This window comes from Nesoenas mayeri (assembly GCF_963082525.1).
Source record: "Nesoenas mayeri genome assembly, chromosome: W".
NCBI lineage: Eukaryota > Metazoa > Chordata > Aves > Columbiformes > Columbidae > Nesoenas > Nesoenas mayeri.
In genome coordinates this window covers 16,808,854-16,834,861 of record NC_137553.1, presented here as the reverse complement: position 1 = coordinate 16,834,861, position 26,008 = coordinate 16,808,854, and the positions used below count along the sequence as shown (strand labels likewise).

The 26,008-nt window shown below is 41.7% G+C and overlaps 1 protein-coding gene across 2 annotated transcripts in view; it reads right to left on the bottom strand.

The window, feature by feature from the left end:
* The window catches only part of LOC308051364 (5'-AMP-activated protein kinase catalytic subunit alpha-1-like), a 61,366-nt gene extending 35,684 nt beyond the window's left edge, over positions 1–25,682 (bottom strand). Inside the window, exons 1-4 of one of the 2 annotated variants that reach the window (XM_080361746.1) lie at positions 25,541–25,682; positions 11,125–11,266; positions 4,909–5,002; positions 3,834–3,978 (exon numbers count right to left, since the gene is read on the bottom strand). In XM_080361746.1, coding sequence (XP_080217872.1) covers positions 3,834–3,978; positions 4,909–5,002; positions 11,125–11,266; positions 25,541–25,667 — 508 coding nt within the window. In that variant the 5' untranslated portion in view covers positions 25,668–25,682. The remainder of the gene's footprint in view (positions 1–3,833; positions 3,979–4,908; positions 5,003–11,124; positions 11,267–25,540) is intronic. The other variant, XM_080361747.1, reaches the window with a different exon arrangement.
* Between the last annotated feature and the right edge of the window lie 326 nt (positions 25,683–26,008).

Genomic DNA, 26,008 nt, shown 5'->3' with positions numbered 1-26,008 from the left:
CATGTTACTTGGTAAGCTGGATTTGCTAAAATTTTAAGCTGTAAAGTTCTGCTCATATTTACCAAAAGCAACTACAAACTACACTGAACACTTGCAAGATAAGGCCTATTTTGCACTTTGCTGAGAAGAAAGGATTTATTCAGACAAAACAGTACCCGCAAGGCTACAGACAATAAACAATGTCTACAACTGAATAAAACAAAGGCCCACGTGGAATCAGGGAAAAAGATCCAATGAGAAGCAAGAAGACCTCAAAGTGAAATATTGCTATTGGACTGAATCATGGTGTGAATGGTTTGTAAAGATATAAAAGTCTATGGTTTTCTATGCTCGGGTTGGGCCTCTGCACAGGTACCCAGCTTGAGCCAGCCCTTCTGCTATTGTACTCCGTTAAATTTTTTTTTCTGAGAATTTTGTCTCCTGAAAGTCTGCTCTGCATACAGTTATCAGGCCTCGCCTGAAAGTTTGCTGCTGGAGTTCTAAAACACAGACTCCAGAGCTAACGGTTATCAGGGAGAGAAGAATCCTGAAAGTTTGCACCGTGACAGATACAGGCCTCGTCTGAAAGAAGGTAAGCAGCATTCGGCTTGGCATATTCCACCCATGCAGTAAATAATAGAGTGAACCCACCACCGAACTCTTTTAAGTCGCGCTTCGCTTTAAGAAATCTAAACATTGTTCTGCAGCAAGCAGAACCCTAAATTACTCCCCCGCGACAGTAGTAAAAAACCATAAAAAAAGAAAAGTGCATTAAAATTATGTATAACAGAACCACATTTATTTAAGACTGTATTCTAATATCAAACAGCAAATTTCAACAATGCAAAAAGCACGATTACTTTTGCACCAACCTAATAGTTTACCAGAAATGTAACATCAATCCATTATTGCACACAACCTAGGAATGTTTGAAAATATATTCAAGAAAAAAAACCAAACAGTCCATTTTGGATTACACAGGCATGATAGAGAACAAAATTGCTCTAAGGGACAGAACACCATAGCAATATAGGATTTGGGTCATTAACAAGAAAGTGTCTTAAAAAACACATTTGCTTCTAAATGCTGAAGTGGAAGATGCTACCACAGAACTGCCTAAAATTCTCTAAGAGGTTACACAGAATAAGGGAACTGAGGAGTGTACACAGCTTTGCCACAATTTAGACACCTACACTACTTCAACTGGTTCCTGAATCACTGCAGGTTAGTATAGCTTGAAAAGTAATGGAACAGCTTATCCTTGGTGCCATCTCAAGGCATATCAAGGATAAGAGGGTTATTAGGGGCAGTCAGCATGGCTTTACCAAGGGTAAGTCATGCTTGACCAACCTCATAGCCTTTTATGAGAATGTAACAAGGTGGATGGATGATGGCAGAGCGGTGGATGTGGTCTACCTTGACTTCAGTAAAGCCTTTGACACAGTCTCCCACAGCATCCAGGTTGCTAAGTTGAGGAGGTGTGGTCTAGACAATAGAGTAGTGAGGTGGGTTACAAACTGGCTTAAGGAGAGAAGCCAGAGAGTGGTAGTCAATGGTGCGGAGTCTAGTTGGAGGCCAGTATCTAGTGGAGTGCCTCAGGGGTCTGTACTGGGGCCAATATTATTCAATATATTCATTAACAATTTAGACGAGGGAATAGAGTGTACTATCAGCAAGTTTGCTGATGACACTAAGCTGGGAGGAGTGGCTGACATGCCAGAAGGCTGTGCTGCCATCCAGCGAGACCTGGACAGGCTGGAGAGTTGGGCGGGGAATAACCTAATGAAATTTAACAAGGAAAAGTGTAGAGTCCTGCATCTGGGCAGGAACAACCCCAGGTTCCAGTATAGGTTGGGAAATTACATATTAGAGAGCAGTGTAGGGGAAAGGAACCTGGGGGTCCTGGTGGACAACAGGATGACCGTGAGCCAGCACTGTGCCCTTGTGGCCAGGAAGGCCAATGGCATCCTGGGGTGTATTAGAAGGGGGGTGGTTAGTAGATCGAGAGAGGTCCTCCTTCCCCTCTACTCTGCCCTGGTGAGACCACATCTGGAATATTGTGTCCAGTTCTGGGCCCCTCAGTTCAAGAAGGACAGGGAACTGCTGGAGAGGGTCCAGCGTAGGGCAACAAAGATGATTAAGGGAGTGGAGCACCTCCCTTATGAAGAAAGGCTGAGGGAGCTGGGTCTCTTTAGTTTGGAGAAGAGGAGACTGAGGGGTGACCTTATTAATGTTTATAAATATATAAAGGGTGAGTGCCACGAGGATGGAGACAGGCTCTTCTCGGTGGCAACCAATGATAAGACAAGGGGTAATGGGATCAAGCTGGAACACAAGAGGTTCCACTTAAATTTGAGAAAAAAGTTCTTCTCAGTAAGGGTGACAGAGCACTGGAACAGGCTGCCCAGGGAGGTTGTGGAGTCTCCTTCTCTGGAGACATTCAAGACCCACCTGGACATGTTCCTGTGCCACCTCACCTAGGCATTCCTGCTCCAGCAGGGGGATTGGACTAGATGATCTTTTGAGGTCCCTTCCAATCCCAAACATACTGTGATACTGTGATACTGTGATACTTTTAGATTCTGTTAGTGATTAAAGTGTACTTTAGAACTAGGCCATCTTCATTCCCCAGCCCTCAGCATACCCTATGATCAATGAAGAATTACCACTTCTAGAATAGCTGTGGAAACCATCTTTTAGTTTCCTCAGCGGAGGCTGCATAATCAAGATTACTACAGAGAACTCAGTCTCAGAAGGAATTATGCCCTTTGGAGGGGGAGAATATAGAAGAACACAGCTTGGCTAGCTTTCATACTCTAATATACAAAAGCTTTTATTAAGTTATTGTTTAATAAGCTTGCCACAATTAACTGAATGCTACAGATTTTCTGATACTTGAGTTACGGGATGATATTGTATAAGTTACTGTACTCCATTTCTTTACCAGGTAAGCCACTTCACCCAAAGCATTTTCTATTTCTACACTTGAGAAATCACTATGAATCCTAGCACCCACATACTTGAACACAATACTTTTAAGATATACTTAAAATACTCAGCATTACCTAGCATCTTTTGGAGATTTCCAAGTGCTTTACAAGGGCAGGTATTATCTATTATGCCTACAAGAGATATATAGGGATGATGTAGCAGTATGGATGTAGCATACCTTACTATGCTTATATGGTCAGGTTTCCAGATTCAGATAGTTCAAAGAACTAGCTACCAGTCTTCTCAGCAGCTGTGTTAAACAGCTAATATAAACAGTTAAACTTTCTGATAAGTTAGGCAGCTATATAGCAAAAAGCACAGGAGTATGCAAGATTAATTGTTCTTATTTTAACTTTTATGCTTTAGTTACATTTTTTCAATCACATCTTTACAGTTTTTAAAGTGAATTTAGAGTAGTTTCATAGGAGGAGTAGTGCATTACAAGAGCAATGTGGTTCTTAAATATGATGAACTGCCCTTTCACTGTACTTCCAAGAGAGCTAAGCATCTGCATTTTACAGATGGAGAAACAGGCAATAAGAGAGTAAATTTTGAAGTGGCAAGGTGGGGAACTAAGTCTAGCATTTCAGAGAAAATATTAAGCAAGACCAAACAATGCAGTTCACAATTTCACACAGTCACAGAAAATACCCAACTTGAAGAGAAAGCTTTAGAGGAAAACAAATTCTACATATGTGCAAGAACACCATTTTCCTTTATATTCATACTCTTTAAGTTTTCTTGTATTATGTCTCACCACTACAATATTCAAGTATACACATTTTATTAAATATTTCCCATAGCAATTAGCAGGATCTAAATAATACCAGAAATGTGATCAGATATAAAATAGCAATGCTTACCAAAGTCAGCTATCTTGGCATTCATGTGTGCATCAAGCAGCACATTTTCAGGCTTCAGATCTCTGTGTACTACCATATGCCTGTGACAGTAATCCACACCAGAAAGTATTTGCTGGAACAAACGTCTACTTTCCTTCTCATCAAGCTAAGACAAACAAAGGTTTTAAACAATTTTGAGACAGTGGAAGATAACTTGGTTTTCCTCTATATGAATTAAGGAAATCTTCCCATGATCTAAAGTTAACATTCATAGTTTTGATGCTTTATACAGCAGCTGATCAGAACTTGTAGCAGAAAGCTTCATAGTTCTAAAATGACTAAACCAAAACAATATCCACCAACTTATGAGTCACTGAAATTTCTCAGTCACTTTTGAAATGGGTTAGGCAGATGTTACATACTCAGTAATTAGAAATATTAGCACCCAAACATTAATTTTGTCTAATTAGAATATCAATGAACTTTGATATTTAAGCACAGTGTAAGATTTAAGTTGACAAAAGCTGATGACACTCAGTACAGAAGTGATACATTTTAGATGCTACTTATGCTGCCATTCGCAGCTAGCCCCAAACAGCAGACTTAGCTGGGCATTTCCTATAAACACACCTTAATCCATGTCAAAGTTTGCTCAGTCTAACAACTAACTAAAAGTATCCTGACTATCTAGATGATTTGTCAAAAGTGACTTTTGGACTTTCACATAAATAATTCTATTAGTAGAAAAGGGTAATAAGGGCACAAGAGTAACTTTCCAATAGGTTATACTGAAGAAATAGTTTTCAGCTACTCCAACTGGATACATACCCGTCCAGTTTGTACACAGTAATTGTAAATTGACATATAAGTATAATTTATTCTTCAGTAGAGTGGAAAAAATGCTACAAAGAAATACATAAAGATCTAAAACGTGTTAGCATATAACCATTTTTTGTTTCAAAACAAAATGTCATAAAGTATATCTTAACTGCTAACTGCAAAATTAATGCTGAATACATAAAACCAAACCTTCATTTAACAGGAATGATGCAAAAGCAATAACAGAATGCAAGTCATTGATTTACAGAGTTCTTACCCTTCCATTTTTACAGATATAATCAAACAGTTCTCCTCCTGAAACATATTCCATCACCATGAAAATGTCAGTTGGTGTACTGATGACCTGGTACCTGATAAGAGAAGGTATCTGTTTGTCTATGCACACAGTAAAAGAAGCTAGTTATATTTAGTTAAAACCAAAGTTGTGCAAAGAGTCAAATAAAAGGATATGTTAAAAAAATTATCAGCCAATTTACAGCTACTAGAATGATAATATTTTTCAGAAACTATTTCCTCTACTTTCACTATGTGATGCCATCATTGCCAAGACTAGCAGGGAATTTATATTTCCCAATAGGAAGATCAGTCTTTGTACTTTCAGATGTCTATTCCAATTCCAAATTATTTCTATTAAGCCATTTAACTTGGTGGGACAGATCCCATGACTGGACTGCGGCTATTGATGGTTACAGGCTGTTCAGAAGGCACAGGTGAGAAAGGAAGGGTGGAAGAGTTGCCTTCTACATCCAGAGGGACAGAGTGTGAAGAGCCATTTCTGAAGAACAGCCAGGAGCAGCTTGAAAGATTATGGATAAGAATCAGAAATAGAGGCAACAAAGGAAACCTTGTGATCAGTGCCTACTACAGGCCACCCAATCAGAGGGAAACTATCGATGAAGCCTCCTTACTCCAGCTACAGGAGGTATTGCGCTCACAAGCTCTTGTCCTGCTGAGAGACTTCAACCATCCCAATATCTGCTGGAAAAGTAGCATGGTGAGTTGTAGGCAGTCCAGGAGATTTCTGGAGTGCACTGCGGATAACTTCCTCAGCCAGGTGACAGATAGCCTTACCAGGGGGTATGCGATACTGGACCTGATGGTCACCAATGCAAGTGAGCTAATCGGTGAAGGAAACATTGGAGGCATCCTGAGCTGCAGCGATCATGCATTGATGGAGTTCACAGTCCTGGGTCATGTGGGACAGGCAAAGAGTAAAGTCAGGATCCTGGATTTCAGGAAAGCCAACTTCCAGATCTTCAAGGAGTTAGACAACAGGAACCCCTGGGAAGCTGCACTCAGCAACAAGGGAGCGGAACACAGCTGGCAGATTTTTAACGACACTTTCCATAGAGCACAAGAACTCTTGATCACCAGGTGTAAGAAATCAGGTAAGGAAGGCAAGAGGACAGCATGGCTGAGTCAAGATCTGCTGATCAAACTAAAGGGCAAGAAGGAAATGCACAGGCAGTGCAAGCAGGCACAGGTAACCTGGGAAGAGTATAGGGATGCCGCCCAGTTGTGTAGGGATGGGGTCAGGAAGGCCAAGGCACAGCTGGAGCTGAACTTGGCAAGGGACGCAAAGAATAACAAGGGCTTCTACAGGTATGTCAACCAGAAAAGGAAGGTCAAAGAAAGTGTACCCCCACTAATGAACACAACTGGTAAACTGATAACAACAGATGAGGAGAAGGCTGAGGTACTCAACAACTTTTTTGCCTCAGTCTTCTCTAGCAAGTTCTCTTCTCACATCTCTTGAGTGGATGAACTATAAGACAGTGACTGGTGGAACAAATTCCTTCCCACTGCAAGAGAAGATTGGGTTTGTGACCACCTGAGGAACCTGAACATACATAAATCTATGGGACCTGATGAGATGCATCCCAGAGTCCTGAGGGAATTGGCTGATGCAGTTGCCAAGGCGGTCTCCATGATATTTGAGAAGTCATGGCAGTCAGGTGAAGTCCATGGTGACTGGAAAAAGGGAAACATCTCACCCATTTTTAAAAAGGATAGAAAGGAGGACCCTGGGAACTATTCACCTGTCAGCCTCACATCCGTGCATGGGAAGATGATGGAACAGATCCTCCAACAAGATATGCTAAAGCACATGGAGGACAGGGAGGTGATTTGAGACAGCCAGCATGGCTTCACCAAGGGCAAGTCCTGTCTGACCAACCTAGTGACTTTCTACAATGGATTGGCTACATCAGTGGACAAAGGAAGAGCTATGGATGTCATCATGACTTCTGTAAGGCCTCTGACATGATTCCCCACAATATCCTTCTCTTTAAATTTGAGAGATATGGATTTGATGGGTGGACTGTTCAGTGGATTAGGAACTGGTTGGATTGTCACATCCAGAGGGTAGTGGTCAACGGCTCAAAGTCCAGATGGAGATCACTGATGAGTGGTGTCTCTCTGGCATCCATATTGGGACCAGTACTGTTTAATATCTTCATCAATAACATAGACAGTGGGACTGAGCACATCCTCAGCAAATTTGCAGATGACACCAAGCTGAGTGGTACAGTTGACACACTCAAGGGATGGGATACCATATAGAGGGACCTGGACAAACTCAAGAAGTGGGCCCATGCAAACCTCATGAGGTTCAACAAGGCCAAGTGCAAGGTCCTGCACTTGGGTTGGGTCAACCCCTAGTGTCAATACAGGCTGGGGAATGAAGGGATTAAGAGCAGCCCTGCTGAGGAGGACTTGGGGATACTGGTAGATGAAATGCTGGACATGAGCCAGCAATGTGTGCTCACAGCCCAGAAGGCCAACCACATCCTGGACTTCATAACAAGAAGCGTGGCCAGCAGGTCAAGGGAGGTGCTTCAGCTCCTCTACTCTGCTCTGTTGAGACCCCACCTGGAGTCCTGAGTACAGGAAAGACATGGACCTGCTGGAAAGGGTCAAGAGAAGGGCCACAAAAATGATCAGATGGAACACCTCTGCTATGAGTAAAGGCTGAGATGGTGTTGTTCAGCCTGGAGAAGGCTCTGAGAAGACCTTATTGCAGGCTTTCATTATTTAAAAGGGGCCTATAAGAAAGATGGGGACAGACTTTTTAGTAAGGACTGTTATGACAGAACAAGGTATAGCGATTTTAAACTAAAAGAAAGGAGATTCAGACTAGACACGAGGAAATTTTTTACAATGATGGTGGTAAAATACTAGAACAGGTTGCCCAGAGATGTGGTAGATGCCCCATCCCTGGAAACATTCAAGCTCAGGTTGGACGGGGCTCTGAGCAACCTGATCGATTTAAAGACATCCCTACTCATTGCAGGGAGGTTGGACTACATGAGCTTTGAAGGTCCCTTCCAACCCCACTACTCTATAATTCTGTGATGTGACACAATCTGATCTAGCTCCAGTATAAGTGCTCTTGCCAAGTGAAAGGAGGGTATAGGGATAGCACCTATCAGTTGCAGCATGGTCTTAAGAAAAGACTGCCAAGAAAAAAAACTAAAATTCAACACCATGATTTATAGTGAAAGTCACCCACATTCTAGATAGGCCCTGTTAGATATGCAGGTTCACTTTATAGGAAACAGAAGTTAAAAAGTCAACAGCAGTTCTAATTTATTTCCTCAGATCAGAAATAAAGGGTCTACTCTGGAACATATTCAACTATACTCTGCTGATGAACTATTGATCAAACAGATGTAAACAGGCACACTGTAAATATCGCATTTGTTTTGACAAGTGGTAGAAGCTATAAGGTTGGTGCACAAGCAATAGCAGTTTTGGACTGTGAATTTTAAATCATTATAACTAGGCTCAAACACACCTTTATTAATCAAAATAGGAACCATTACAATCAACATAGTTTTGCCAATGAGAAATACGTTTGTTTATTTCTGTAGAGTAAAATACGAGCTCTGGGATTTTAGGAACTCTTGGAAAGCATCTTCTGCATCCTGCTGGTTGTGGAAGCATTTTCCCTGCAAAAAAGTTGTCGAAATGCTTGAAGAAGTGGTAGTCAATTGGCGAGAGATCAGGTGAACATGGCAGATGAGGCAAAACTTCGTAGCCCAATTAATTCAACTTTTAAAGCATTGGTTATGCAACGTGCAGTCGGGTGTTGTTGTGGAGTAGAACTGGGCCCTTTCTGTTGACCAATGCCTGCTGCAGGCGTTGCAGTTTGCAGTGCATCTCATCGATTTGCTGAGCATCCTTCTCAGATGGAATGGTTCTGCTAGGATTCTGAAAGTTGTAGTGGATCAGACCGGCAGCAGACTACCAGTGACAGTGACCTTCTTTGGGTGCAAGTTTGGCTTTGGGAAGTGCTTTGGAGGTTCTTCTTGTCCAACCACTGAGTTGGTTGTTGCTGGTTGTCCTATAAAATCCACTTTTCATTGCACATCACAATCTGATGGAGAAATGGTTTGCTGTTGTTGCGTAGAATAAGACGACACTTCAAAATGACGATTTTTCAGATTTTCGGTCAGCTCATGAGGCATCCACTTATCAAGCTTTTTCACCTTTCCAATTTGCCTCAAATGCCGAATGTCTGTAGAGTTGTTGATGTTGAGTTCTTTGGCATCTTCTCATGTAATTTTAAGAGGATCAGCTTCGATGATTGCTCTCAATTGGTTGTTGTCAACTTCCGATGGCTGGCCACTATGCTCCTTATCTTCAAGACTCTTGTCTCCTTTGTGAAGCGTCCTGAACCATCATTGCACTGTACGTTCATTATCAGTTCTTGGGCCCAATATGTTGCTGATATTGCGAGTTTGCCGCTTTACAACCCATTTTGAACTCGAATAAGAGAATCACTCGGATTTGCTTTTTGTCTAACATCATTTCCATAGTCTAAAATAAATATAAACAGCGAGTAATAAGTCAGTAGCAAAAAGAAATAAAGAGAGAAAAGTGCATTAAAATGATGTATAGCAGAACCACATTTAAGAATGCATTCCAATATCAAACAGTAAATTTCAACAATGCAAAAACTGCAATTACTTTTGCACCAACCTAATATATGGAAGAACTCTGAAATATCAGATGACACTTAACAGACCTGCAGAGCAAGGGAAAACATAGGTCACTAATCAACACATCCCTCAAAACTATTTTGAGTAAAGAAAACACAATATTCTTACTATGGAAATGCTCTTTACGGTCTTGTTCTTAACTTAGTTTCTAAGCAGAAACAAAGATCAAATATAACCAGAAAAAAAAAAAAAAAAACAAAACAAAATGGATGTTACTATAAGTATCCATCATGCAACTACCTTTTATATACCTGCCCAAAGAATTTGTAAGTAAAGATCTAAGGGAAGCTCTCTGCCCTGCAGAGATGATCAGTTTTGTGAAAATGCATTATGGAGTACACTGAAAATGGTTGCATACTTGGAAACTGGTTACTTTCCTAACAATACACTGCTAATAGTATTGCACTTCAAACAGGTTTCAATATATTCAAACAGGTTTCAATATATTCATTAACGACTTAGACGAGGGAATAGAGTGTACTATCAGCAAGTTTGCTGATGACACTAAGCTGGGAGGAGTGGCTGACACGCCAGAAGGCTGTGCTGCCATCCAGCGAGACCTAGACAGGCTGGAGAGTTGGGCGGGGAATAACCTAATGAAATTTAACAAGGGCAAGTGTAGAGTCCTGCATCTGGGCAGGAACAACCCCAGGTTCCAGTATCGATTGGGAAATTACATATTAGAGAGCAGTGTAGGGGAAAGGGACCTGGGGGTCCTGGTGGACAACAGGATGACCATGAGCCAGCACTGTGCCCTTGTGGCCAGGAAGGCCAATGGCATCCTGGGATGTATTAGAAGGGGGGTGGTTAGTAGATCAAGAGAGGTCCTCCTCCCCCTCTACTCTGCCCTGGTGAGACCCCATCTGGAATATTGTGTCCAGTTCTGGGCCCCTCAGTTCAAGAAGGACAGGGAACTGCTGGAGAGGGTCCAGCGTAGGGCAACAAAGATGATTAAGGGAGTGGAGCACCTCCCTTATGAGGAAAGGCTGAGGGAGCTGGGTCTCTTTAGTTTGGAGAAGAGGAGACTGAGGGGTGACCTTATTAATGTTTATAAATATATAAAGGGTGAGTGCCATGAGGATGGAGCCAGGCTCTTCTCGTTGGCAAACAATGATAGGACAAGGGGCAATGGGATCAAGCTGGAACACAAGAGGTTCCACTTAAATTTGAGAAAAAAGTTCTTCTCAGTAAGGGTGACAGAGCCTGGAACAGGCTGCCCAGGGGGGTTGTGGAGTCTCCTTCCCTGGAGACATTCAAGACCCACCTGGACATGTTCCTGTGCAACCTCACCTAGGCGTTCCTGCTCCAGCAGGGGGATTGGACTAGATGATCTTTTGAGGTCCCTTCCAATCCCAAACATACTGTGATACTGTATGTTTTTAAGAACATTTTTTTTTTTTTTTTTTTAAGATCAGTGAGACCAACAGATTACTGCTTAAATAGATGTGATTATAGCAAGCAAAACTTACAGCTTAATTATATGAGGATGTCTGAAGAGTTTGAGGTTCTGTATCTCCCTGCGGATTTTTCCTACAACATCGAGGCTGCGAATCTTCTGTCGATTCAGGATCTTCACTGCAACTTTATGCCCAGTTAACTCATGTTTACCAACTGCAAGGAACAAAGAAGTATTTAGTCAGAGTTTCCAATTGCTCCATAAATACATTAATCAGACCATTTCAACTATAGCCAAGAAATACAACAGCTAAGATGTAAGCATTCCACATATGCCCATTATCATTGGGGAGGTTGAAAACCAGATGACACATTATTTCTTCTGCCCTACTCCAATTCCTCCCACAATCCTATCATTAGAAGATGAACCAGATATGTAGGAACAAATCTTAAACCTAACCCTTATAAGTCTTGCAACATGACTACATTTTTGCACTATTGCAAACAAAACATTTTGCATCCCAAAACACTGCCATCCTTTCTAATTAGGGAGACCATTTTCTTTTCCTGTACATGTCACTCCAAGCTTTTGGCTCACTTGGTAACCCAACTCAGACATGCTCTCCCACAGCTCTTACTACAACAATGCTCTTACTGAAGACATCACTGGTAGCCTTCTCCCAAGAAGCTCATTTCAGCAATTACTCTGAATTAGTGCTAAGAGTATCTGATCAGTTCACTTGAAAAGTAACTATTTATCTGTCCTTGGAGCAGTCTGACCCTATATAAGCTCCACAATCTGTGCAGTAAACATCAGGACTTTATTACACAAAGGGGCAAAAATTATATGAAATGCACAAAATAAAATCCAGTAGTGACTATGAAAAGCAATGTAAACATGCAATCTTGTACATTCCTCAGTTTATTTACTAGAATCATAGAATGTCCTGAGTTGGAAGGGACCCACAAGGATCATCAAGTCTAACTCCTGTCCCTGCATATGACATCCACACAGTTCACACCATGTGTCTGAGGGCGTTGTCCAGTCTCTTCTTGAATACTGTCAGGCTTGGAGCTGTGACTACCTCCCTGGGGAGCCTGTTTCAGTGCTCCACCACCATCTGGGTGAAGAACCTTTTCCTAATGTCCAATCTAAACCTCCCCTGGCACATCTTCCTGCCATTCCCTCAGGTTCTATTATTGGTCACCAGAGATCAGCACCTATCCTTCCTCCTCCCCTTGCAAGGAAACTGTAGGTTACAATGAGGTCTCCCATCAGTCCCCTCCAAGCTTAACAGACCGAGTGATTTTAGCCACTCCTCATCCCTTCACCAACTTTGTGGCCCTCTTCTGGACACTCTCTAGTAGCTTTATAACCTTCTTATACTGTGGTGCCCAGAACCATACACAGTACTCCAGGTGAGGCCACACCAGTGCAGAGCAGGACAATCACCTCCCTCGACCGGCTAGTAATGTTGTGCTTGATGCACGCCAGGACGCAGTTGGCCCATGTTCAACTTGCCGTTGACCAGAACCCCAAGATCCCTCTCTGCAGAGCTGCTTTCCAGCATCTCATTCCCCAGGCTGTATGTACAGTCAAGGTTGCCGTATCCCAGGTGCAAAATCTGGCACTTGCCCTTGTTGAACTTCATTCAGTTGGTGATTGCCCACTTCCCCAATTTGCCTAGATCCCTCTGCAGAGTCTCTCTGCCTTTGAGAGTGGGCAAGTTTCATTTTTTCTATAAACAGGAGAACCTGAAAATATAAAACATTTCCTAGACATTTAACCCTCTTAAATTTGCAAGTGCTATTGTAAGTAGCTGCAACAGATTTGCTAAAAATATTTTTCTTAAACGCAACACTGGATCACAGATAAGCCACAAAAGGTATTTCTTCTACTAGAAGGCTTTGCTATCTGCATTGATTTTTGCATGCAGTGATTTAAAACTATTAATATCATAACTACATCACTTTCATCCACCACCCAGAATCCTACCTTCTGAAGACAAAGCAGATTCCAGGGATACCTACATGGTCCTTGTCCACTTGAATGGACACTGGTAACAGACATCTGCTGAACACAGTACTCATTCATCTGGGTACCTCTCCTCACTTGAAAATTAACTAAGCCTCAGGTTTCAAGCTTTATTTAAATATATCCATGGGAAGCTATGATCGGGAGGAAAAGAAGGACAGAGAGAAGAGAGTTGGAAAAATTAAACATGTTTTACTAATGCTACTAATAAGAATAGAGAAAATAATACAAAATATACAAAACCAATCTTGAAAGTCTCAGCAACTGCAAAGCCGGCACCCGATGTCCTGGATTGGACTCTGCAGCCAACCAGAGCTGGATTCAGTCTCTCTCTAGGCCTCAGTTCGCAGGGACGACTCACAAGGTCCTCTCCTAATGTCGGCCATAAGGAAAAGGGAAAAAAGGGACGAGATCCTCATGATCTCCCACTTTTATATGAAGTATTCACGTGAATGGAATGTTATACACAGTTGGTCAGTTTCTTCGTCACCGGTTTCTCGTTGCCCCTCTTGTGAGATGTTCATCCATGCTTATCAATAAGTTTGCATTCCATTGCTATGTTTACCAAAACATGTATCTGGTTCTCCAGGAAAATGCAGCTAATATGAAGGCTTTAGCTGACAGGCAAATTCACTAAAAGAGATATTTGTTTTTTTAACAAAACCAGGACAAGGTAATATGGTGTATGGAACGCCCACTTAATACCTTCCCCTCAAACTCCATCCTGAACCACTGTTCCATTATCACTTTGAATATTCTTAGAGGTGGATAAAACACTGAACTACTCACACAACACTCACACTGGTATAACAAAGGGTCTAGCTGGCCCTTGTGGTCCCTTTTGGAATTTGCCACAAAAGGAAGCACACACTGTGAACCCTCATTCCACCTTTAACAGATCTTGTGGGTGCAGCAGTCCCAGCTTCTGACAGATTTTAAGTTAATCTTTAAGAACGTTAAGGGCCTCCACATGCTGCAAGGTTCAGTCCCATTTCCTGCCATGCTTGTGTCACAGTCACCACTGAAGTTATGTTTGGGATGGCGGCCATTAGGGGTGGGGTGTTACTATTCAGTTTTCAACAACTGATAGGTTAAGTACCACCACCCATTGGACTTGCAAACTGGCCAAACCAGAGAATTATAGGGAGAATGAGTGCAGCTGATTATGTCTTTTTCAAGATCGTTAACAACCTCCATAATGCCCTGTTTTGCTGCACTCAGCAGGGGGTATTGTGGAGTACAGGTTGTTTTGGATAGAAGAAACACAGGAGCAAGCTGCAAGGTCCTAATGCAAACACTCTCTTTAGGCTGCAGCCACGAAGGAGCAAACTGCAAGGTCCTAATGTGAGCACCTTCCTTGAGCTGCAGTGGCACGGGAGCGAGCTATGAAGTCCTAAAACTAGAAGCTTCTTCATGCTGTAGCAGCATGGAAGCAGACTGCCAGATCCTAATGCAAGTTGCTACCTCAGGCTGCAACGGCACAGGACGGAGTTGCAAAGTCCTAATGCGGGTAGCTTCCACCCTGTGACTCCTGTATTAATAAAAGAAAAAAAGCCTTTGTCAGTGGACCATTGACAAGAACTTACCACAGAGTGGGTGGCCCATGTCCCAACCTGTGACTTAGTTTTTTAACTTTTTTTATTCTCCCTGCAGAGGCTCAAAAGGGTCAAGTTCACCCTCCTAAAGGTGGAAGGGGCGTGGTTGCTGAACCAGTTTTCTCCTCTAGTAATTAATTCCCTCCTGGATGGTAAATTCGACTTGGGAATGGGGTTCAGGTTCTGGAAGGGGGGGGGGGAGTCCAGTCCGACCAGCCATGGAATGGTTTAGGTTTCCAGGATGGGGGAGACCATCCAGTGCAGGTCCCCTGCACCCTCCTGTCTCAAACTTAACAGTGTGTTGGTCTCCATTGCAATTCACTAGGCTCAGGACCATCCCTGGGGCTGCACAGACAACAGCTTAGGGTTTCCTACCTTGTGGACCTGTGTGCCTCTCTGTTTTAATAAGAGATCATGTCTTTTCCCTCCAATTCCTCAATTTCATTAGAACTGCTTTCATCAGGGTCTCCCCAAACTTCTCCATCCCAATCCTCCTTGGAATCCATACCTGCCATCAACTTTTGACTTCAGGCCATGGGGGAAGGGGGCTCCCCAACTTGTGCCAGCCCACTTGTGCCAGTGTGATCTCCTTTTGTTCCAATACATGTGTCTGCTCTCTTTTTCTTTTCAATTCTACCTTTACACCATTTATCTTCAACTGTCTCTTAGAATTACCCTGTTCCAGTTGCTTATAGTATTTATACAGGTCCCATGCCCGTTTTAAACAGGCACATAGGATGGTACACGTGGTTACAACCATGCTAGGATCAAACCATTTTTCTTCCACCCACTGTGTGCAAGGGGGGGAAGGTTTACAGCTGTGCCTCTAATTTCTCAAATATTGATATTCTGCTCAACTACACCAATTTAAATATCACAGAGGCACTCCGAAATTCAATTCACACAGGCAATAAACTCCAAACAGACTTTATTCTAACCAGAACTGTTTAGTGGAGAACCAACTAGAAATGGGGTTTATCCAAAATTATTCAGCACTCTGACAACATTATAAAACACAGATCTCAGATACCAATTAGGAATTCAATTACTACACAGCTAATTCAAACTCAAGGGATCAGATGCCAAAACTCTAGAGTGATGGATTCAATATACGCATCTCCCTGTTGTCCCAAAATCAGGGTTCTTTACCCGGTGTGCAATCTGCCAATCATACACACAGAGCTGAAATATCATTTTATTACAAGATTGCACAATGTCAGATGCTAGGTGGTAAAACCACAAAGCTAGCACACCACCTTCACAGTACTTACATAATGTATATTTTCGATTTTGATTAGTACCTCCCCATGTTTCCACCCCCTTTCCAGGGTTGGTTAGTAATTTACATATGGTTACACATTCATTTTCTTGTACTACACATGCTCATGGGTTAGGGTCTTCACCTAGGCAAGGGTCTTTTGACCTGTGGACCTTATTTTTAGTATTATAATGAGCAAAGTTCATCCAAGGGACATTCTATCTGACAGTCTCAAGATATATGGTAAACAAACTTCACTAATTACACGTGTTCCAGGATGTTCAAACTGCAAGAACAGCAGCTCCTGATAAGGAGTTCCTTAAATATATCTTGGTTTAAAGAGCAGACTGACCTGGTACTGGTCCACTGGTTGCATATCCTTAAGTTAGTCATTGCTGACAGGATGCATATTGCCTACACATCCTTAGGTTAGTAATTGCTGACAGGATAAATTCCTTTAATTTGTAATGACTACATTCCCACTCATACAAAGTGAAGACATTCAAGGGTACCCAGAAGATCACTTGCCAATTAGGCAAGGCACCTCAATCCTCAAGGAACCTTCCTTAGACAGCCAGTCTAAAGAAGACTCCATATCCACTGCTCCAAGGAAGACCAACTCAAAGGGGGTCTCCAGCAGACTCCATTTATAACCCAGTTGAATCTGAGCTGTGGTCATTTATGGTAGTGGTCCAGAAGTACATCTGCCACAACACCTTAAATGTAAGTAGCATACATTTGAGCAATTCTACAGCTTAGCATATAAATATTAAGATATTCAGTTCTGACATGCATTGCATTATAAAGTTTAATTTATCAGCAAGTTTGTTTCATTTCTGATTTCTCAGTCTACCTTAGATGAAAACTGGAATCAGAACTCAGAAAAACATTAGAAAGTAATTTATTAGCTACAACATTCTATGTTCAATATGCAAGGAACATAAGAAAACAGTTTATCCAAACACAGTTTTCATTCAGAGTAATTAAACAGTAATATTTGCAGTTGACTGAAACCAATTCTAGCCATCACAGCCTTCAAGACTGTGTGTCTCAAGCCTTGATTTTATTCATTGACTGGAAGAAAACAAGTTTTTCTGCTTCTTCAGCCATTCGCTAACTTCAAATAAATAATTGAAATGATAACACACTGTGGTTTTGTGCAGGTACAAAAAGATCCCAAAAAGCCTCTTCACTTGCTTAAAACTTTTAAAAATGAATGGCTATTTTCTTCAATAATTCCCTCCCCCCCCCCCCCCCCCCATTCAATTTAAGATTATATCAAATTTTGCTTTTTAAGATATGAGTTTCCATTAACCATCTACTTCATGAAATAAAACTGTCTTGGACGTGATCCACCAATTATCCATTAGCACTGTTTGGTTACTGCAACAACTCATATTCAAAGTCTTAAACTATGTATTTTTTTCAGAAATCTTTCAGTCTTCCCAGACAAAAGTAATCTTCATTTTGCTGCATAACGTAATAGCAAATACAAGTTTTTCCATATGCATTTAGTAAAGATAAATAAGAGCTGTCATTTTTTTTCCTACTGTAAAGTGACTTTGCAGCTTTGTTATTGTTTGTGTACTATCACATTAGAACTAAACTGTTAATTCCAAGAAGAAACCATACTGAACTGTTACTAAGGTTTTAAGTCTTTATCCACATGCCATAAGAACTTATATGATGAAGCAGTTCCAAGGTATCTGGTATCAGCAAAGCAGCAGACACTAAAACTGGTAAGAAACCACTGATTACTTTTGAATTTGGCATAAAGACAACAACTAAAAGTAAGACCTCGGATAACATCATGTAGAAAAGAAGCCAGTGTTATCTTTACAAAAGCTACTTTGTATTACCTCTTGACAAAAGTTTTAACTATGAAGGGGAAGGCTCACAAATAAGAAGTAATCAAAATATATTTATGTTAGTCACCCTAAGCCTTTATGAGCTATCAGTCCTTCAAAAGAATCACTATGAAAAGAAGTTCCCTTTACAGAGTCAACATTACCCTATATTTCTTTTTTCTTTGATAATGCAAATTGCCTTCAAGCTTCATTATGGCTATGCATAACATCAGAATTTCCAAGACAGACTCAAAGCAGCAATGACTTGTTTTAACTGTTCAAGTGCAGGAGCAACAGTCTCTAAACTTAGTTCACTATATCTCTGACTGGAAAACAGATCCCAAGGCCATTCACATATTCTTATGAAATCCAGGTACCAGTCATGAAGGCTGTAGTAAAAAGCTGAACAAGCATATTTTGTATTTAATGAAGCCTTTCTGTCACATGCCAAAAAGCCAACCCAAGGCTCAGAGGAAGGCAGTCATTAAAAAAATGAGCTAAACAAATTTTTACACTAATTTAACAACAACAAAAAAAAGTTAATGCTGTGCAAAGGCATGTTGTTGCACAACAACATTAGATAGCAAAGTGATCTTCACTGTCCATTCCCAGGTCTCTTATCACTGCCTTAATCAAGATAGCCTATTTACATCAGTTTGGCAGGCTGCACAGACCAGGATTTTTAACCTAGTTCTATAGACTGAAACAAATATATTTACAATCTTAACTAGTACCCTCATTTTCTCAGTACAAATCACTGGAAGCTTGACTACTCTTCCCTTTATGAAAGCTATTAAAAAGAAAAAATCTGGAAATAAATTTTGCATTTGGTTTCAGCAGGAAACATCAGCTTTAAAAAAACCAAAAAACAAAAAAACACCACCCCCCCAAAAAAAAAACAACACACAAAAAAAATCAACCCTGCCCCCCCAAAAAAACCTACCACCACCACCACAAAAAACCACATACAGACACCCCCCAAAAAAACAAACAAACAAAAAAAACCTACCACCACCACCACAAAAAACCACCCCCCCAAAAAAAAAAAAAAAAAAAACACCACACAAAAAACCCACAAACAAACAAAAAACAAAAAAACCCACCAAAAAACAAACAAGCCCAAAACAAAACAACACCAAAAAACTCCACATAACTGATTTAGGTTTAGGTTCAGTACTCTCTTTTACCCCACAGCTTTTTACTTCTGTGGTGTTTTAGCTTTGCCTTCTCCATGACTGCCCATCTGAAGCACAGTCAAATGATTAAAGTCAGTCAGTAGTTAATTCAGGCTAGTACAGCCAGATGAACAGTTAAACTGAAAAAATAACACATCAGTAACAGTTATCTGTCTGGGAGGGTAAAAGGGTAAGTAGCAGGGTGAAGTCATCTGACAGCTACCTTGACAGCAGACCCACTTTCAAAAAGCCATATTCCCGACCCCCTACATCACATGAACTCTCAAGGAAAACCCTAACTGAATAAAAAAAGCTACAGTTTTTCCTTTTATTGTCAGTTGATGAAACCATATCAGTCACCAGAGAAGGAAAATGCTGAGGATTACAGGAAAACAATCACGTATCTGGTATTAAATTGTGAAAACGTGCTCAGGAAGAAAACTAGTGCAGCACAGAAAATATGCCCTTTATGAAGTACAGCTAGAGCAAGATAAAAACAACATCTAAGGACAAGATAATAAAACTTAATTTATGTAAACAGATCATTAATCCATGAACACTTGCTTCCAGTTCCTAAATAAATTCCCAGAACACTTAAGGAAGGCAATAGAGCTATATAGTAATCTTAGAATTTATATATATTTGGTACCAATACTTATTTCTTGCAACTAATGTGTGTTTTTAACAACTAAAGTGTATTTTGCAACTAAAGTGTTTTTGCAGGCATTGTATTTATCAACAGCATCTAAAAGAACTTGTACCTGTTGCTTTAATATACCTCATTATCTGTGGATCTAATAGTGAGAATTTCTCATTGAATGCACTCAGACTTATAGTATATATTATACTATTTGTGAATCTGTGCCAGGGCATACGCCGGACCGGCTGTTGAGCACAATTGGACTAATAGTGCTGACTTAGGGTTATTTGATGTAATTGGGCATCGGTCAGGGGTTCAGCCCAGCCGCACTAAAACAAAAGGGCTTAACTTCTAAATTAACGCTCTTAACACAACAATAGGTATGCCCACCTTAGTTTTGTGCAGTGCACTGGAAAAAAAAAAAAAATATATATATATATATATATATATATTTGACTCCTCCCCTCAACTATGTAGCCCCTCCATGAAGAAGGACAATCTGATGCCTGTCTTCTCCCTTATCTCATTTCCTCTGTATTTAAGTAGGCACCAAGTTCTCAAGGAAAGGAATGGTACTTCAGTTGCCAGTTGGGGGTCACTACTTGTGGTAAAATAATGGAAGACTAGCAAGGTTCATATAACAACCCCTGAGAATGCTATATGGTCCTGTACCTTGACTTGTCCTCTTATTTTACATCCTTTGTTGATATCAGATTCTAGAGTTATTGTATTTCAGGTATCTTCAACGAATACCTGTGCTTTATCTAGAGGAGAGAGCATTGGAATGGTGTTATTGGTGTCACAAACCAAACATCAAATTGAAGTTCAATCTGAAAAAGCACAAGTTATAGCTCTCCAAACTGTGTGAGTAATTACCTGATATCAGGTTATCTGGACTAATATTAGCGGCAAGAGCTAGAGTAACACATATGTATTACTAGAAGGAAATTACACTCCTGTTTTCCTCGCTTATCACAACTTGGCTCTTCGTGCTTTGCAGTCTTGTACTACAAGCACATGACCTGGATACATTTCTGCAAGATCAACATGTAAATACTTAGATTTGGTTAGCCTCGACTGTAACTAACTTATTTGCCTTTTGTATTGAGAGAGGATTAACAGCTGCAGATTTTTTGACAATGTTTCATTGGCATGCCAACCCCAGTAGCTGCATTACAGAATTATGCTATGCTAAGTGGTTTTGATATTAATGTTCCTCATTGCTGCTTTTTCCAAGTAGGAATGCCAAGGAACATTACAAAAATCAACCGGCAGTAAACTCTCAATCTTCAACACCATAAACACTGCTTTGATTTTGAAGGCATGTTCAACATAACTGATGAATCAGCTAGTGCAGAGGATGATATTCAATATCTTCGGGACTTAATGCATCAAATGAAACAATCTACTGGTGGTGCCTGGCTGGATGAATGGTTTAATCCCCAGACAAGATGAGTGAAACATGTGATTCAAAGCATTATTGTAGGGATATGTTTATTCCTTTTTCTATATGCGTTTATTGCATGCCTCTAAACTACCCTGCAAGCCCAGCTTTGCCTTCTCCACGACTGCCCTCCAGCTTTGCCAGTCTCAGCAGGAGCGGTCTCTTGAGTGAGGGGGTTGAATGCGGGAAAACAATGGAAGATTGGCAAGAAGGATTGTAAACACACTCAAATGATCTGCAGCTAGGGTACAGAAAAACACATGAATCATTGTGCTGGTTTGACTGAAAACTAGTTAGCTTTCCTTCATGCAGTTAGAAACCTTTATTTTTCGTAGCTAGCATGGTCATTGTTTGGACTTAGTTTGAGAACAAGAAGATAACACTCTGTGACAGAGCTAATATTTTTAATTGCTCTGGTCTGAGAGCCAAGGACAATTCTGAGTGCTCTGCCCACAGGTGTGAGGCAGCTAGTAAGGGGGGCATAGATGGGGCAGACCTTGACTGACATCCAGACTGATCAATAAGAATATTCCATGCTGTTAGCATCAGGCTTCATATTTAAGGAGAGTCGGGATCTTCCAGCTAAGTTCTTTCCTCATTCGGTTGGAGCCAGGACAGAGACCTGTTGGGTGGAGTCCTGTTTGGGAGTTTCTTAGTTCAGCCTTTTGTCATCCTGCCATTTTGCAGAGGCTTCTGGGCCTTTCTGCCTTTTTCTCCTCTCTCCAGGACTGGCTGTTCGGGACCAGGGTGCTACTTCCTAGTACTGGCTGCTCAGTGCAGATAGAGTTCATGAGGAATTGCATTAAGTATATTTTATATTCTATTTCTATTATATATATATATTTATTACTAGTATATTAGGTTTTTTTGTTATTTTATTAAACTGTGTGTATCTCAATCCAAGTTCCTCCCTTCCCTTTTGATTCTCTCTCCTATTTGGGGGTGGGAATGGGGAAAGTGAGCAAGCAGCTATTATGGTTATATTGCTAGCTCAGTTAAAACCAGGACAATCATACTAATTGTTGTTTAGTCTTGTGTGCTTGGCAAATAGAACAGCTGTGTTTAGATAACATAGGCCTGTGACAGATTTAGAAGCACCCTACTGAACATGCTTGAGATTCCTGCTTTGTTGTGGAAAAGATCAAAGCACAATGGAAAACTAGACCTGCACAAATCCCTGAAATACAGGCAAAAACAGCAGGTTCACTGATCCTTTAACATGAACCAAACTCTGCAGTGCCTGCATCCCCACTTGCGTGCCTCTGCCTGGGTACTGCTTTGGCGATTCCCAGGTTGGTGAGGTAACGAAAATAAATTTACACTCTGCATTTATTTTATTCATGGTTTTGTGGTTGTTCCTGCATCCTGCCTGTGCCAGCTCACACACTGCTCCCCAGTGGATGACAGGTGATGGTGTCACTTTATAAGCCAGTCTTGAAAAAAAAGAGACTCAATGGGCTTTACTCTTCAAAATATTCTTCTGCTGCTTTCCTAGATATTCTTAGAGTCAAATATATTCCCAGTTTCTACAAGATGCCAGAAGTTCCTTATTAACAACTGACTTCCAGGTAGGATTTGTTTCTACTATTATGCAGAGCACTGTCCATGACATCACTCTCAATTTCTAGAAAGGAAAATCTATGTTCTTCATTCACTTTCTTCAATCATACAAAGAGATATGACCACAATCCAATGCTACTTCTGAGCAGAACTAAAGGGAGGTAAATTTGAAACAAAACATGGTAACAGGCTGCTGAAACATAAGTAATTCCTTCAGAACATGCCAATAGTTGAAAAAGCTTGTGCAGAGAACATACAATAAGAACATCTACACTGAAAAAAGATATAATGTTAAAAGCCAGCTAGCACATTAGATACAACAGAATAAGCTGGAGGTTTTTTTACTAATTATACTGGTACATGAGTGTCCTGGTTTTGTTAAAAAACAAGTTTCTCTTTTAGTGAATTTGCCTGTCACCTAAAACCTTCATATTAGCTGCATTTTCCTGGAGAACCAGATACATGTTTTGGTAAACATAGCAATGGAACGCGAAGTTATCGATAAGGACAGATTCACATCTTGCAAGAGGGGCAACGAGAAACAGGTGACCAAGAAACTGACCAACTGTGCATAACATTCCATTCATGTGAATACTTCATATAAAAGTGGGAGATCATGAGGATCTCGTTCCTTTTTCCCTTTTGCTTATGGCCAACATTAGGAGAGGATCTTCCTAGTTGTCCCTGCGAACTGAGGCCTAGAGAGAGACTGAATCCAGCTCCGGTTGGCTGCAGAGTCCAATACAGGACATCAGGTGCCGGCTCTGCAGTTGCTGAGACTTTCAAGATTGGTTTTGTATATTTTGTATTCTTTTCTCTATTCTTATTAGTAGCATTAGTAAAACATTTTTAATTTTTTCCAACTCTCTTCTCTCTGTCCTTCTTTTCCTCCCAATCACCTGTCCTTAGTGGGAAGGGTGGAGAGGGAGGGGCAAAAGGGGGAAGGGGGGGGGAAGAGGAGAGGAGGTTAACAATACATCTGCCAGGGTTTTATTGTCACCCCGCAATCATAAACCCTTGACAATGAGTTATCCATTAGATTAACCATAAAAAAATACACTTATTTTAATAATATAACCTCAGTCTAGTATAACTCATTTGTGAAACAACATTTTCGATTTGTATACCCCAGTATTTCAACAGTTCTCACAAACAACACAGCAGGAACAGTTTAAGATAATGCAGAGTTTTTTCACTTGCAGTGAATGACATCAAGGGAAAGTTTAATTTCTGCTTTATTTCTACTAGGCTTCAAGTTTACTGCATGGTATCTGCACCCCGACTATGAAAAGTTGTTTAAGTCTGAGGTGAAAAAAAACTTTGATAACCACTGGTCAAATGTTTTTAGCACAAAGTCTTCCCATGTCTGTGTGTCCACTGTGTTGCCAGTTAATCCAATAATCTCATGCCCATCTTTTTATGTTTATTTCTCCCCTTGTAAAGGAACAAAGCTTGCCTTCCTTATAAGACATCAAGTATTAGTATTTGTGCAGCAAAACATACAGACAGCTCAAGAATTAAGACTGCCTACTTTAATTAGTCATCCAGTGATGTTTTAAATAAACACAGCATTATTAATTATTATTATCAATAGCTTCCAGAAATTATTTCCATAAATACAGAAAAGAAAGCTTTTGCTCCTCCAGCAATTACTTCCTGCTCTAGAACTACAAGTCCCACTCAGTCCCTGAGAAATCAGCTAACACAACTCGTTCCTGAAAAACATTCACAGCATACCAGGCGCTATTTCCACACTACCACACTCAGCAGCATTCAAACCGTAGCCCCAGGCCCCCTCCCTACAGCCATTGCGGCTAGAGCCGGGGCTCTATCTAACTGTATGTGAAACGCCTTCTCACAGCTGCCCCGACATGTCAGCCCTACAGTCACCCCATCGGCCCACGGAACTAGCATCGCCACAGCCCAATGACTCATCCAGCCCGGTGGGTACGGCCGGGCAGCGCCCAGCAACCCAGCTACCCCAGCGAAGCTCATACTGATAGAGGGAGCTAACATTTTAAGGGTTAACTAAACATATAATGGGTGCCTACTAATGAACTAACACTTTAAGGCTTAGCCACACAATAAGTGCTTAGTTTAGAGCTTTATGTAAACAATTATGTTAAGAAAAACAGAACCTCATCGAATGCCAAGATAAGAAGTTTTACAGCACTAGCTGTAACCTTGAGGAGACAAGATAGCCAAGATTTACAGCAAAAAGGGGGCGCCAGTCTGATTTCAGTCGACCTGGCAGCTCGGGTTCCAGCGAATTCATCATAATGAGCCAAAGGTAAAAAGCTCACTGTGACAAAGCTGAAGGAGCCTTCATCCAAAGACTCCTCCTCAAGACCACTAGATGACACTGCACAGGCGCAACAGGGCGGGGTCAAGGAGGAGACTATGGAAATGACTACCTGGGACTCATTTTAATAAGAAGTGGGGAAAGGTTATGAATATGTATAGGTGTTCCTGGGGTCATTAAGAATATGTAACACCTTACTATATTTCAACACACCTCATATTGTTAGAAGTTGCGCATGAATGGTGGAACGATCCCCCTTGTGCCCGACATCGAAATAAACATACCTGCTTTATAACTTTGTGAGTTGTAAAGTTTTACGACTTTATAGGTTGTAAAGTTGTTTCCGCGCGTCAATACCCCCCTAACACTCTGAACTGGAGATGGAGCGAGTCCAAGCCTGGACTAGGGCGGCAGCCCGGCCCTCACACACCTCCCAGCCCCAGTCAGGCCTCGGCGGCCACCTGGCCCCAGCTTCAGGGGTCCAGCTGCCGTGAGGGGATCACAGGCGACTGCATCCCTCATCCAGCAACGGAAACTCCACTGCTCAGCCCGACACACCCTCCCGGCGCGCTACCCCCTGCAGCCCGACCGGGCCGTGCCGCTCCGCGAGGCAGGATGCGGCCCTACCGCTCACCCTTGACTTTGCCGAAGGTACCGACGCCAAGCGTATCACCCAGAATGTAATGCCCAATCTTCACCCGCCCGTGCTCATGCTTCTGTTTATCTGCCGCCATCTTGAGCCAAGGCCCGAGTCTGCGCATAGTGCACTACACCGAAACGCTGGTGGAGGAGGAGCAACTATGCAGCGCCCGTCCGCACCGAAACCCTGAAGTGAACTCCGCACTTCCCCGCCTTCCTCCCCGGGGACAAACTATTGCTCTTCGCGGGGGAAGAGCTAAGTCGGTTTAGCGGTGCCCAGAGGGGTGCGGCTCCTGTAGGCGGGTCCTCCCGGCGAGGCGACAGAATGTGAGAAACAAGCCCCAAAGGCTTCGAGACGGAGTGAGAGGACCGGGGCGTTTTTACACCATCACCTCCCCCGAAGAGCACTGGGGATTCACCCGGATTTCGGGACCAGGGGGGAAGGCGGGCGCAGGGCGCTTCT